This window comes from Acomys minous (genome assembly GCF_964271855.1).
Source record: "Acomys minous genome assembly, chromosome: 12".
In the NCBI taxonomy this organism is placed as follows: Eukaryota; Metazoa; Chordata; class Mammalia; order Rodentia; family Muridae; genus Acomys; species Acomys minous.
This window is the reverse complement of record NC_140493.1, coordinates 88,759,890-88,774,166: the sequence shown is the minus strand read 5'-3', so window position 1 is coordinate 88,774,166 and position 14,277 is coordinate 88,759,890. Positions and strand designations below refer to the sequence as shown.

The window sequence follows — 14,277 nt, the reverse complement described above, 5'->3', positions numbered from 1 at the left end:
TCTCCTTAAAATGCACACCTGCTCTAAAACAAAAATGCCCTCAGGTTCCAGACATCTCTGCAAGGAAGTCAGAGCGAAAGAAAGAAATGAAAGAAAGAAAGAAAGAAAGAAAGGAAGGAAGGAAGAAAGGAAGAAAGGGACTAAAGGCCACACAAAAGTACAATGCCTTCATGGCGTTCTGCAAATACCCTCTACAGCGGTGAGGCCACCTGCCAGCAGGGGCCAGGGCCTCCTGAGAGCCTTCTGATGTTTTCCCAGATTCTCTGACCTTGTCGCTTTGCAAGGTTTACTATTTTGTCTACTGGGTGAATGACATCTTAAGGGTAGCAATTTTTTTCCCTAATAACTGAAAGATAAATGTGGCTTCTTTTGTTTTTTTTTCCATAACGCTACCGACACACTGGGGGAGGGGGAAAATACTTAAGTCGGTGCCGTTAACGGTTGCAAATGGTTTTTTTTGTGTGTTGTTGTTGATATATGTTTCTAAAACTCGAAAAGTTTGCTTCAATCAACCTTTTATTTGGAGGCAAGATGAATGACCCAGTGCTGTTGAAAACAATTCCACCAACCAAATACCAATAAAAGTGTTCCTGGAGGGGATATTGTGGGAAAGTATTTGAACTACTAAAACAGAACTCACATTTCTGAGAAGAACAGATAAATTTCTGCCTGTGACTGGCATTACACCCAAGAAAATATGTGTGAGGTGTTGTTTTTGTTTGTTTTGGTCTGTGGGTTAAAGGATTAACACAGGTTAAAATGTTAAGTTTAACTGGTTAATTTAATTAACTCCATGGTCTTGACACTAGCTAGTGGCCCTGTCTTCTTTTGTGTTAAGATGTCCCCAGCGTGTCTGTACGTACCAGTACCATCGAAGCACAACCGGCTGTGTATATTACATTTCAAGAATTTGACATTTGTGTATTTATATAGTTTTGAAATCATAGCTATGATAATATTTTCCTGCCTCCCTTGTTGATTGCTTGCTTTTTTGTATCGTGGTTTTGTTTTGTTTTTTCTTTCTTGAAATCTTTACTTATTTTGTATATTTCATATTTAAATATTTAAACTGTGCTGTCTAATGAACTAGCCACATGTGGCTATTTAGATTTAAGTTAAAAAATAAAACAAAACTAGCTGGCAATGGTGGTGTAGGCCTTTAATCCCAGGATTCAGGGAGTAGCAACAGGTTGAGGAGTCCAAGGCCAGCCTCAGCTATTTAGAAGGGCCAGGCTGGTCTATAGGAGGCCCTATCTCAAAAGAAAGAAAAGGTAGATTTTTTTGGAGGGGGGGGTTGGGAATGTAGCTCAGTTGGTAGGGTCCTTACCTAGCATGCCTGGAGCACTGGTTTGGTTGCCAGCACTCTATAAATTGAGAGTGGGGGCACACAACACTGTGGAGGTGGAGGCAGGAGGATGAAAATTTCAAGGTTTGCCAGAACGATTTTCATGGCCCGAGGGTGGGGGTGGGGGGGGGAAGTACTGTGAAACAGTGTCTCCTGGATGTAACACAGGAGATGCACCCAAACTCACAGCAGCTACTGCTGAGCAAGATCAAGCCTGGACGGGGGAGGGGCTCACCCTCCCCACCTGAGGAGCTATTAGTAGCTGGTGGCAGCTAAGGGGGGGAGAGTGGAGGGGGGGGGTCCTTTTTCCTCAGGAGTGTGGCCCCAGGTAGCTCCACCTGGTTTATCCTGTCATGCTGGGGGGTGTGTCTGACACGTATTGCCCCCCCCCATATGCCCGTTATGGTTTCATATGCAGTTTCCATACATAGGCGCTCATCACTCACTGTTCCCTAACGTTCTGCCTCGTAATCCGTAACTAGGGGATATCTTTGAGGATCTGAGTGAGAACATTTTTCAGCGTCTGTTCTAGCTCAGGAGGAGACAGATCCTCTCACGCTGCAGACCATTTCTTTTCTAATTTTAGTATCTTCTCACGGGCCCTGTGTGTGGCGTACTGTATGCCCTGTCCACTTGGCCCACAATCCAGTCTTGACAGCCATCTTCTTACTACCTGGTTCCAGATCCATTTTGGAAGATATTAATAGAAGTATACGAAGATTAAACAAAAATTTCTGGAAATGAGCTAGAACCATATTTAGAATGTATTAAGCATCACGAAGAACCCAATAACTAAAACTAAGGGAGAAAAAAAAAAAGTACTAACTCTCTCCTATCATTAAAAACATGAAACAAACAAGAGAGAGGAAAATAACTTCATTTTTAAATTGTAGAATTAATTAGAAGATGCTATTTTTAGACACATACAAGGGCACATATGAAACAATCTATTTGTAGCAAGGTAAGCAGAGCCTACCTCCTCACATGCTTAATTTATACAAGAATAGGTTAGGGGGAAAAAGTTTTTTTAATGCCACCTCAAAGATTGCACAAAGCAAAATTTCAACTGGAAACGGCAGAGTAGACAACTGTTTGTTTGGGAATCTATTGAGGTGTAAAATATTCACTAGACCCCAACAGTAACTCGACTCTGAAGTTCCTCAAAGGAGTCGCGGCTCCGTAGAAAAGCAAGGGTGTGCTAAGAAGCTAAGCAAAGACACGCTTGCAGATTTTCACGTGCAAAGGAAGGGGGGGGCCGGGGCGGGGTGTAACTGGGTTTTCTGAACTTCATTCTGAGAACAGTTTAGACGTTAGGACTACCTGGACCTCTGAACTCTTGGTGAGAACTTCCTCCCGGGGAAGCTCACGGTTCGCCTCAGGATGTGGGTCATTTTCAAAAGGGCAAGGTTCTCAGAGGCCCACACCTTACAGGTTCCGTGCAGGAGCACATGCTCTGTCCTGGCTGTCTAGGCTTAGAACACCTGTTGCCAACCAGGATACACTTCAGGAGATTTGGGACAGAGCCTGGGAGCCTTTGATTGACCACACTGGGGAGGGAGCTACTGGCATCCAGTGGAGGAGAAGGCAAGGAGGCTGCCGCGCTTTCAAGAATACACAGGACACGGCGCCAACAGCAAAGGCTTTTCTAGCTCAAACTGTCAGTGATTTTGAGGTTTGAGAAATCCTGGTTTAGACCTATCTTCTTCCTCGGTGTCCTCAAAGCACTATTCATATGATGGGTCTGTGAATGCACAAGACATCGCTGGCCGGAGATGCTGGTGGTGCGGGGTGTGTGTGTGTGTGTGTGTGTGTGTGTGTGTGTGTGTGTGTGTGTGATGGGTTTACATAGCAGCCATTCAAAGGATTTCCTCATTCCTAAGTATTTTGCTTGTGTCCCTGTTAGCGGAGCGTACACACCCTCTGGTTCTCCGTCTGATTTAGTTCCACGCCGCTTACATTTTCTCCCTCTCTCTTATTCAAGACAAAAATCAAAAGACATTTTTTTTTCCTTGCTAGAAGTTGCAGCCTAACTGTCCATTTGGTTGCTTCAGCCTTTGACAACACCCCCCACACAACCAAAGAAGGGAGGGAGAAAGGGGAGGGGGTGTTAAGAGGCTCACACCTTTAATCCCCATCCCTCAGAAAGGAGACACAGGCAGACCACTGTCAGGTGGAGGCCAGCCTGGTCTACACAGTGAGACACCTGTCTCTAATAATAATAATGATGATGATGGCAATAAAAATAATAATAATGGTAGTAATGGCGATGTTATTTCCCCGACAATGACAGCTCATTTCCGAAGAGAGATTCTAGAGCTGGCTAGTAAGATTATATTTTTAACTAATTTCATTAAGCCTAGTACATAAGCAATTTTTAATCATTTTAAATATAGAAAAAAGATAAGATACATTTTAATCTTACCACTGTCTGAGGATCTTAACATATCGATATAACCATCATAGATCTAACTTTTGTCATGTTATAAGCCATTTACACCCCACAGAAATCTTATAATTTCTGCAGCATTTGTTTCTATTTATTTCCCTTGTGTCTCCAAGTTCATTGCTCGCTTTTTCTGATTTGTCGGTGTTGCGTTATAGGCTAGGTGATTATAACAGACGGCTGTTGGGAGCTGGAGTCTTTTAAGTCCCACTGTTAATCCTACTGCTCAGCTTGGACATAGGAGATGGGACAGACTGAGCCTAGAAGCAGAACAGCCTTAGCATCTGAACAGCAAAAAAAAAAAAAAATCTTTCTGAAGACTAATGACTTTGATGGGACAATTTATGAAATATGTAAATTTTCATCTCAGAGAGCTGAAGAGATAGATTGCTGAAGGGTGGCTAAGAGGGCTTGCTGCACAAGTATGGGGTTATGAGTTCAAATCCCAGCACTGATGAAAAAAAAAATTCTGGCATATTTGTAACACCATCACTAGGACAGGAGAGGGGAGGACATGTGGGTCATTGGCATCTCCTGACCTCCAACCTAGCTCCAACTTCAGCAAGAGACTCTGCCTCAAAGGAGTAGAAGGGAGAAAACATCTTTCTTTAATCTCTGCCCATATATGTGGTACATACACCACACACACACACACACACACACACACACACACACACACACACACACACACAAAGTCCTCATCTAAGATGTTTTTCCTAACACTGTTGACATTCTAATATGATATGGAAAAATAAGATGTTAAATCACACAATAGGAGTTTTACTAAAACATATTCAGTAGTAGATATTTGTACTTATACTTAGTTCAACTGTGTAATAGTTTGAGTCAATCAAGATCCTACATATTATAACTCAAGTGTGAAAAACACGTGGGATACCTAAACAGCCATCTTAAATGTCCGACTCTGGCTGGAGAGCTGGCTCAGTAGTTAAGAGCTGGAACTGCCATTTTAGCGGATCTAAGTGGGTTAACTCCAGGTCCAGGGGATCTGAAACACTTTCCTAGCCTCTCTCTCTCTCTCTCTCTCTCTCTCTCTCTCTCTCTCTCTCTCTCTCTCTCTCTCACCGTGTTTCCCTGACATGATGCTAATGAACTAAGCCTCTGAAGCTGACAGCCAAACCCCAGTTCAATTGTTCATCTTGTAAGAGTTGCCTGGGCCTACAGGGGGAGGAGGTCCCCCTCAGTCACAGTCATAGGGGAGGGGAGTAAGGGGGAAATGGGAGGGAGGGAGGAATGGGAGAATACAAGGGATGGGATAACCATTGCGATGTAATATGAATAAGTTAATAAAATATATTTAAAAAAAAAAAGAGTTGCCTTGGCCCATGGCATCTCTTCACAGCCATAGAATACTGACTAAGACAGACTGACTGTGCTATGAGGCTAAATACTCATTTCTCTCAGGTAAATCTCCAGGAGAGGAGTTACCAGGTGTTGAGTAGGAATGTATTAAAGCCCAAATAACTTTTCAAAGTGCCTGTACCTAAGCAGTGCATGAGATCATCGCCTGCCTCATATCTTCACCACTGTTCCTGTCATAGACATAGTTCATTATATGCTATTGACGTGACACAGAGGAGCGTTTGACCCTTTCAGTTCTATTAGTTTATTATCATACGTGGCACGGTGGGATGTGTACATGCCGTGGAATGTGTGCGAGGGTCAGAGGATAAGTTACAGGAGTCGGTCCTTTTCTTCCACTATCGGTTCTGCGGTTGGACCTCAGGTGGCAGGCATGGGCAGCAAGCACTTTCACCCAATGAGCCATCTTGCTGGCCCACTCTTCGACTTTTTTACAGAATGGAGTTGGCAACTTTTCCACATGAATCAGTCAGTCCAGTCTCCCTACCGACCCATCAGTGTGTGTGTATGCATCTAAACAGCTGTACTATATTTCACATTTCGTACACTTGTTAGTGGATGCTTGTGTTGTTTCTATTTTATTTTTCTATTTCCACAGCACTGCAGAGGCTATCTCCATCTGCGCATTGCCCTGTACATATGCAAGGATTTCCGTGGACTAGATTTTTTAGACTCCCAGAGGAAAAGCATTAATGCTAGGGGTCGAGGTCGGCTACCAGTTAAATAAAGCTTAACCAAAAGTCCTTGCTGGGTTTCAATCCCTGGGCTTTATTTTCTCTGTGTTGTAAGTGTGTGGATACTTTCCTTGTTTAATCTACAATAAACAGAAGGAGAATTAAAAACATAAACACGACTTGGCTTTCGGGTCATCAGGCAGAAAAAATGCCTACAGCTGACAGGTCCTCCACTGTGTGCTGGCAATTTCCTGAAAATAAAAACAAGGTTGGTTTCTGAGTGGTGGTGGCAGTGGCAGCAGTAATAGCAGCGGTGCATGCCTTTAAGCCCAGCACTTGGGAGGCAAAGGCAGGTGAATCTCTGAGTTCCAGGCCTGCCTGGTCTACAGAGTAAGTTCCATGAGAGAAAAAGCTATACAGAGAAACTCTGTCTCAAAAAAACCAAAAACAAAAACAAAAACCTAAGGCTAGTAGATATGATCTTAGCCTCACTGTTAAGTTTCCTGGACTAACTTTGTAGACCAGGCTGGCCTCGAACTTACAGCGATCCGCCTGCCTCTGCCTCCCAAGTGCTGGGATTAAAGGTGTGCGCCACCACCACCTGGCTATACTTTACTTCTTAACAAAAGACCAAAATGTGTGCTTAAGAGTGACAAGGGAGACAGAGGCAGGTGGAACTCTGTAACTCAGCCAGGCTGGTCTGCATAGCAAAGTCCTATCCAGCCAAGGCTATGTAAATGAGACCCTGCCTCAAAAGAGAAAAAGATAATTAGTTGTCAGGTCAAAATATTACATTTTAAAATGAATTCTTAACAAAGTGAAAGTTGCAGGGTTGTGGTGGTACTTGCCTTTAATCCCAGCCCTTGGAAGGCAAAGGCAGGTAGATCTCTGAGTTCAAGGTCAGATTGGTCTACACGTCAAGCCCAGGACAATTATGGTGCTTTTATTTAACTGGTCCACAAATAGACAAAGTTTCCATGAAAATTGTCAGTAAAGGGGTGAGGAAATAAAATACTAAGTTTGATTTTACTGGGGCATTTATTTATTTTATATTATTTTTACTTATTTATTTTGTTTTTTGAGACAGGGTTTTTCTGTATAACCTTGGCTGTCCTGGACTTGTTTTGTAGACCAGGCTGGCCTCAAACTCACAGAGATCCATTTGTGTCTGCCTCCCTGAGTGCTGGGATTAAAGGTGTGTGCCACCAGGCTGGCTTACTGGGGTATTTAAAAGTGACAGCAAAACTTCTACTGGTTTGGTAACTCCCCTTGCACCTACAGCAAGAAATCAGGAATACTGACTTTGTTTCTACCCAAGGCAAACATGAGACTTTGCAGAGGCTATGCCACTAGGCAGTCTGGTTTCTTCTATGGACCAGTAATGTATGACTTAAAGGGACAGTTATGAGATTTACTTAAACATACAGAATGCCAGTAGCCTGGAATCCAGTGTTTCCATTGTGTCTCTTTAGTTTGGCTGGTATGGTTTGCTAGTCATGACAAGTTGGGAAGGCTATGTGGTTGCTCACTCATGACACATGTAAGTCACTAACTTATATCCAGCACCATCACCCTGATGGTCTGGGATGGGGCCCTGGAAACCTCTTCTCTCTTTGGTCTTCTTTCCTCTCCTCCACAATCCCTAACCTTTCCTATCCACTCTTTTCTCATAGGCTCCCATCCTGAAGGAGTGTCATCTACCCCTAAGGCTTTACTTGAATCCCAGTGCTCCGAGTGATAAATGTACAGCACAAACTAAGCGTGTTCTCTTTAGTTAGGAAAAAAAAAAGTTAGTGCTGGTTGTGGTAGTGCACTCCTTAATCCCAGCCCTCGGGAGGCAAAGGCAGGTGGATCTCTTTGAGTTTAAGGTCAGCGTGGTCTACCGAGCTAGTTCTAGGACAGCCAGGGCTACACAGAGAAACTCTGTCTCAAAGAAAGGGAAGGAAGGAAGGAAGGAAAGAAGGAAGGAAGGAAAAAAGAAAGGAAGGAAGTCATCTCTCTCTCTGAAAACCTAAGAGGAGCTGGGGTTGAACTAGCGTCTTGTTCCTAGAATGATTTTTAAAATCAATAAATAGATGATTGAGGCAGGTGTGATTCACACATCTTTGAGCCTAGCACTTGGGAGGCAGAAACAAAGGTGGGTAGATCTCTGTAAGCTGGAGGACAGACTGGGCTGCACAGTGAGTTCAAGGCCAGCCAGGGATACACAGTGAGACACTGTCTCAGTCAAGTGAAATAGACTCTTCCCTAATGTTCACTTAGATACCTCCTCCTTATAGAACAATGTCATCCCTCCAGCAAAAGAAATCCAGGGAATCCTTGGGAATTTAACAATTGTTGGCTACGGGTGACTATATAGTTTATGTTTTCTGGATTTGATAATGAAAATTATCACTTTCATAATCAGAAAAAAAATAACATTAGATACTCACATCTTAGCACTCCGGATTCAGGTGAGCTGCAAGACTGCCAGTATCAAAAGTTAGCAAAACAAAGCGAAGCAGCCAAACACACAGCACAGAACCTCAGCGAGGAGCCGAGGGATTGCTTAGCAAGACAGCCATTTTGGGATGTTGAAATGGCTCAGAGAGTAAAGGTGCTTGTTGACAAGGCTTACGACCTAAGTTCGGTCACATGGTGAACCCATTCACACAGCCGTACTCTCGCTCTTTCTCGTCCTCTTCCTCTCTTCCTCTCCTTCTCTTCCTCTTCCTCTTCCTCTCTTCCTCTCCCCCCTCCCAGTCATTCTTTCTCCCAGACACACACACACACACACACACACACACACACACACACACACACACACACGCACTGCTAGGAATGAACCAAGGTCTTTGGAATGCCCCCAAAGCACTGTGCCAGTGAACGACATGTCCAGCCCCCCCCCACACCTTTTATAGCTACTTTCATACATAGCTCCAAAATACCTGGTTATCTAATGTTCCAGAAACTCTGAAGACAAAAGATGCAGCCAACAGACTAGCAGTGGGCCTCAGCTTCGCTAAGAAGGTAATAACAAAAGGAATGAATAGGGGAGGCCCGGGATGGATCTTGGACTAGCAGGCATGAGGTCTTGGGTTCAGTCCTCAGCTCCTTATAAATGAATAAATCGGACACGGGCATTCACGAGGCAACCTAGGAGTAACCCTGGCAGAAACAGCTTTAAACAGCAGACATTCAGCTGAGCATGGTGGGGCACGCCTTTAATCCCAGCACTCGGGAGGCAGAGGCAGGCGGATCTCTGTGAGTTCGAGGCCAGCCTGGTCTACAAAGAGAATTCCCAGGACAGTCAAGGCTAACACCGAGAAACCCTGTCTTGAAAAAACAAAACAAACAAACAAACAAACAAACAAAAAACCAGCAGACATTCACTATAATGAGACTCATTTGAATACCAGAGTAGCAGGCTGCTGAAGAAGTGGTGAAAATTCTTAAACCGTGTTTTCAAAGAATTGATCGAAGATACGTATGAGTTAGATCCCGCTATACCAGAAGGGAATTTTATCTTTTTCATCTATGTCTGCCACTCCAGACCTGGAGAACCATCTGGAAGGAATGGCTAATGACTGCTGAAGTTTAAAAGTAAGCCACCACAGGGATAGAGGCCCGTGCTAGGGAGCGCTCGCTGCAGCACCCAGTGATGTCTGGGCCCCGTCCCTGTTCCAAGGCCTGTGGTGGCACTGCGTAGGCAGCTGGGTCTGTCAGCTACCAAGGTGCAGTCAGCAGGTTACATATCTATCTGCTGTACCTCCTTCACACTCTCCTCTTCAGCTCCTACTTAAAAAGAATGAGAGACACAGACACACACACAAAAAGGGGGGAGGGGGGAGGGGGAGGGGGGAGGGGGAGGGGGAGGGGGCTGAACACGGACACGGAACTAGGAAACCCAGGAAGAAGACTCTATCTGTGCAACACAGATTAGCAAACTGACAACATTCCGTTGCTTTTGTTTTCAGCGCGGTTATCACAAAGCAGAAAAGCAAAGAGATAACTTCTCCATCCAAAGCCTTTCTGCCTGGAAGCAGGACCTGAATATTTCCTGTTCTTTCCGTAAAGCGGAAGATGCCCTCAGGTCCTTATCTGTACAGTGCTGTACTCACTGATGCGGGACCACTTTCTGGCCCCGTGTGGGAGCTCCAGCAGAGCCTATTGGAAGAGGCTGTTGCCTGGATTACGAGAAGCTTCTCAGCACTTTGTCATTTGTCAAAAACCCAACGATGAAGGGGTTTTTGTTTGTTTGCTTGTTTGTTTGTTTCATTTTGTTTTAATTTACACTTCCCACACACCCTAAACAGGAAAAGCAATCACCCTGGAAGTTCATTTCTGGACTTTAGTTTAATCTTCATCTCTCTCTCTCTCTCTCTCTCTCTCTCTCTCTCTCTCTCTCTTTCTCTTTTCTTTAGAACCTGCCTGACTATTCCTTCTTTTTTTTTTGTTTTGTTTTGTTTTGTTGGTTTTTGCGAGACAGGGTTTCTCTGTGTAGCCTTGGCTGTCCTGGAGTCGCTTTGTAGACCAGGCTGGCCTCGAACTCACAGTGATCCGCCTGCCTCTGCCTCCCGAGTGCTGGGATTAAAGGCGTGCGCCACCACGCCCGGCTACTATTCCTTCTTGATTAAAGAAATACAGACATGGCGTACTTCTCCCAAATCAGCCAACTGAAGACATATGTAATAAAAGTCATTAAATCCTGCAGTTCCCACCGCAGGGCATGTGGCACCCTCGCTCGCACTTTCCCGACACTTACACAAGCCCACGTAATGTGTGGAACTTATTTATTTTTGGCTATCTGTTTTCAAATAAAAATGGCCCTTTCTATGTACTTTAGTGTACTTCACCTTTTTAGTCTTAAGTGCCACGGACGCTTTGACGCTTTGCCAGCTGAGATGGACAGATGACAGACACACAGACAGATCTCCATGCAGATTAAGATGGATGTCCCATGAGTCACACAGCCATCGCCTGCTTTTCCCACCTCACTGACATCTGGGATAAACTTTTGTTACGTATATTTCAGGCCTTTAGTTTCTATCACAGGTTCCTAGAAGTGGAATTTCCATGTCAAACGAGACATCTTCGAATGTTTAAAAATTTTACACTTAAAAATTAATTTCAGACCCTCATTATGCAGAGTTTCGGTATAAAGCTCTCACAATGCTTCGCATATTTTACTTTTCTAAAGCACGCGCATTATATCAAGGAATGTCCCTGTCACTTTATGTTCCTGTTGTTATAAATAAATAAATGTTTAAGTTATGGCTCTGATGGCCAGCATTAAATCACTGTACAAATGCTTATGACTTGGTTTATGAAAGCAGTAATTCACTGTAGAGACTCCACCCTCATGCCGTGTGGCAGCAGCAGGCTCGGCTCTCATATCCTGAGGCTCCCTCCCACTGAGCGGCTACACGGAGATCAAGGACCTACATCTTTTCTAATTGTTAACAGTTAACCTTAAAAAGTATGTGTGTTGGGGGGGTGGGGGGGTGGGAGGTGGAGGAGATGGGGTAGGGGTAGGGGGAGTGGTTGGGTGGGGGTGGCACGTAACCAGCCACAGACAACAAACTGATGGCTGTTTCGGGTTTCTAATATCCACAAAGTGTTTGTAACAAACGAATCATTTTGCTGGTCCACACTAGAGACTGCATCCCACTAAAAATAAAAATAAAAGCCTATAACCCAATACGTTGCTATTATCACGCCAATCTTTCAAAGGCACACTCCTTAGCCACTTTCCAAGACAATCGTTGGTTATGTTCCGCTTTACGTTCTTCCTTCCCCCCACCCCACCCCTTCAGATTCAGGAGCATAATTACAAGCACAAGAAATAAAAGACAAAAATGGCTTTAAAGAAACGGTTAACCAGTGAAGCCCCTCAAAACGTAACCTCAGACGCCTCCGTATATCCTGAAGACCCGAGCACTATCAGAGATTGTTAAGACGCAGCAAGTTTGATACAGAAGTCTGTGACATGCAATTAATCTCCATTCATACCCTGCTCTGCCTGTCAGCAAACAAAGGTTCTGCTTTAGAAGGAGATCTGAAGACTTCAATTAAAAACAGTCAGCTAACAAGAAAATAATCTGAGCTAAAGGAAGGTGGCAGGTGCAAAAATGAGTTGTTTACCCAAGTGTCAGTTTTGCACAATAAAGAACTGCACATCAAAAATGTCGAAGGAGAGGACTGTGTCTCGAGCCTCTGAAAAATAAGAGGGGATTTTCTATCAAGGCTGTGCACAGAACTGAAGTATCATTTAACAAGCTTGTAAAATGAGTTTCTTCTCGTAAAATGACTGACATCAATTTAAAAAAAAAAAAAAGGAACATTGTCTTTAAATGCAAGGATAGAACTAAACTTGTGGCTGTTGTTCCTTCTCTAAAAACCAAAGAGAATTACAGCCTTCCTTTATGTATCTGATACCAAACCAACAGCCTCTCTTTAGATGCCAAGTGGTTTCTTCTACCCTCCAAATTACTTTTGCTCAGTGGTAGAGCATCTACCTAGCATGCACAAGGGCCTAGATTCAACCCCCTAAGTACCAGGGAGGATAATTTGTCGGGGAGTGGTGCTTGCCACCAACCCTGAAGACGTAAGTTCGATCCCCATCACCCCGAGGATGGAAAGTGCGAGCCAACTTCCAACAGCTACCGTCTGACCTGCGCAGATGTGTTGTGGTGCATGCCCACCTGTGCACACACACTCCAAATAGAGACAAATAAAAAGCCTTTCAAAAATAGATTTCTGAACCATCACCTCAAAAGAAATACCTAGCTGACGGACAGCTCTTACAGAGAAGCAACCCAGAGTAGAAACAGTGCTACAAACAGAAACCAAAAGCACTCGCCAAATCCTTGATTAGGAGGCATTTTATAACCAACATAACAAGGTAATAGAGATATAAAACCAATTACAGTGAGAGAAACTGAAAAGAATGGCAGCTTGCCAAAATCATGACCTGCCCAAAGCAGGCCACCTGTTAACGATGTGTGAAATACGTCTCTGTCGCCTGGATGCCAAGAGGCTTGATTCTGAGCAGTTTCCTCTTGAGACCCCCATATGCAACTGCAGATTCCAGGCCTCTGTCCTCCCAAGTAAAACTGGTTTTCATCACTGTGAGTCAAGCGCATGATATTGCCTACCACGGAAGTCTCTTCCGGGTGTCAGAAGTGTGTGCTAAGTGTCAGAAAATGTGCCCTCAGCTCTAAAGGACCGTTTAGACACCATAGTTTGAAGGTGAAACATCACAACGGGACGCTTCCAGAAACGGAAGGTACCAGGTACCGTAAGGTTTCCTTTGGGTCAATGGCGCCCCTAGAAGTCTACAGGCTGGTAAAGGAGGCCTTACCTTTCCACACTTACAAGAAATCTCCTAACCACCAGGGTTGGCCCAAATCTCCACAGATCTCCACTGTGTGCCTAGGAGGCATCTACCCAGAAAAGCGTGGGTCTTCTGCGAGGTGAGGAGTTGGGACGCAGCGGAGGATGAGATCTAATCGCTACACTCCACAGGGATTTCTCGGGAGACAGGTTTAAGACCAAGCAAGGTACCAGGGGAGGCCCATGAACCTGGCCTGCAAGACCTTAGAAATCTAGAAGTGATGCTGATGCCTAGAAGGAACAAAAAGTGTGCAACTCAAGGAAGTGGTGGGGACCCTGAGGTGGGAGAACGGGAGAGAGGCTGGCTTTGGGGACAAGGGTGGGATTGAGGATCTGGAAGCCAATTGGAGTTTATATTAGGTGAATGAAAGACTAGCGCCCTGGCGGCTCCTTTCTTGCCTTCAGCCCAGCGCTGAAGGAACCTCGGGGAGGGAAGGGATCAGGACAGAGGTCTGGCACTGTGCCAGGAGTTACCTTCTAGGAGCCAACGGATCTCCTCCGGGAGGTCGAGAGCCTGCATTTGCGCGGCGGGAGGAGGGTCACTGCAGAAGGTGGGACAAGAGATACGAGGCCTGCTCCGATGGCAGCGAGCACCTGTACCTCGGTTTCGCCTTGGGGCTCGGGCGCAGGGCGGGGCCGCTGGCCAAGCTCTCAGGAAGCGGCGCGCGCAGCGGGCTGCAGGAGCGAGGGACCCTGGGCTCAGGTGCACGGGGCTCGCGCCCCTACTGAGGTGGCACGCAAGGTCAAAGGCGTGGTCCTTAGAGCCCCGCACCAAAAGGCTGCTTAGACTCCAAAGAGCCAGTGGTCTTGGAGGAAATATCTAAGCGCGGAGAATTTTGGCTTTGGGGCGGCAGGTTTGAAAGGCCATAGTAGTTCCGGATTTGGGGTGCAGAGGCAGAATCCAAGGGAACTTGGTCCCTGCCGAGGACAAAGTGCCTCAGCTCACTGGGGGGGGGGGGGGGAGGGGAGGAGGGGGGAAGGGGCGAGGCGCCTTGCTGCTCAAAGATTAAAATCAGACATCCCGGTTGTAATACAGTCTCCCCAACACTTGGGAGACT

General features: G+C 45.3%; 1 protein-coding gene across 2 annotated transcripts in view; it reads right to left on the bottom strand.

Annotated features, from left to right (window-relative positions):
* SKAP1 (src kinase associated phosphoprotein 1) overlaps positions 1-13,884 on the bottom strand; it is a 293,558-nt gene extending 279,674 nt beyond the window's left edge. The window contains exon 1 of one of the 2 annotated variants that reach the window (XM_084749211.1): positions 13,694-13,884. In XM_084749211.1, the coding sequence (XP_084605337.1) occupies positions 13,694-13,739 (46 nt within the window). In that variant the 5' untranslated portion in view covers positions 13,740-13,884. The remainder of the gene's footprint in view (positions 1-13,693) is intronic. The other variant, XM_084749210.1, reaches the window with a different exon arrangement.
* Between the last annotated feature and the right edge of the window lie 393 nt (positions 13,885-14,277).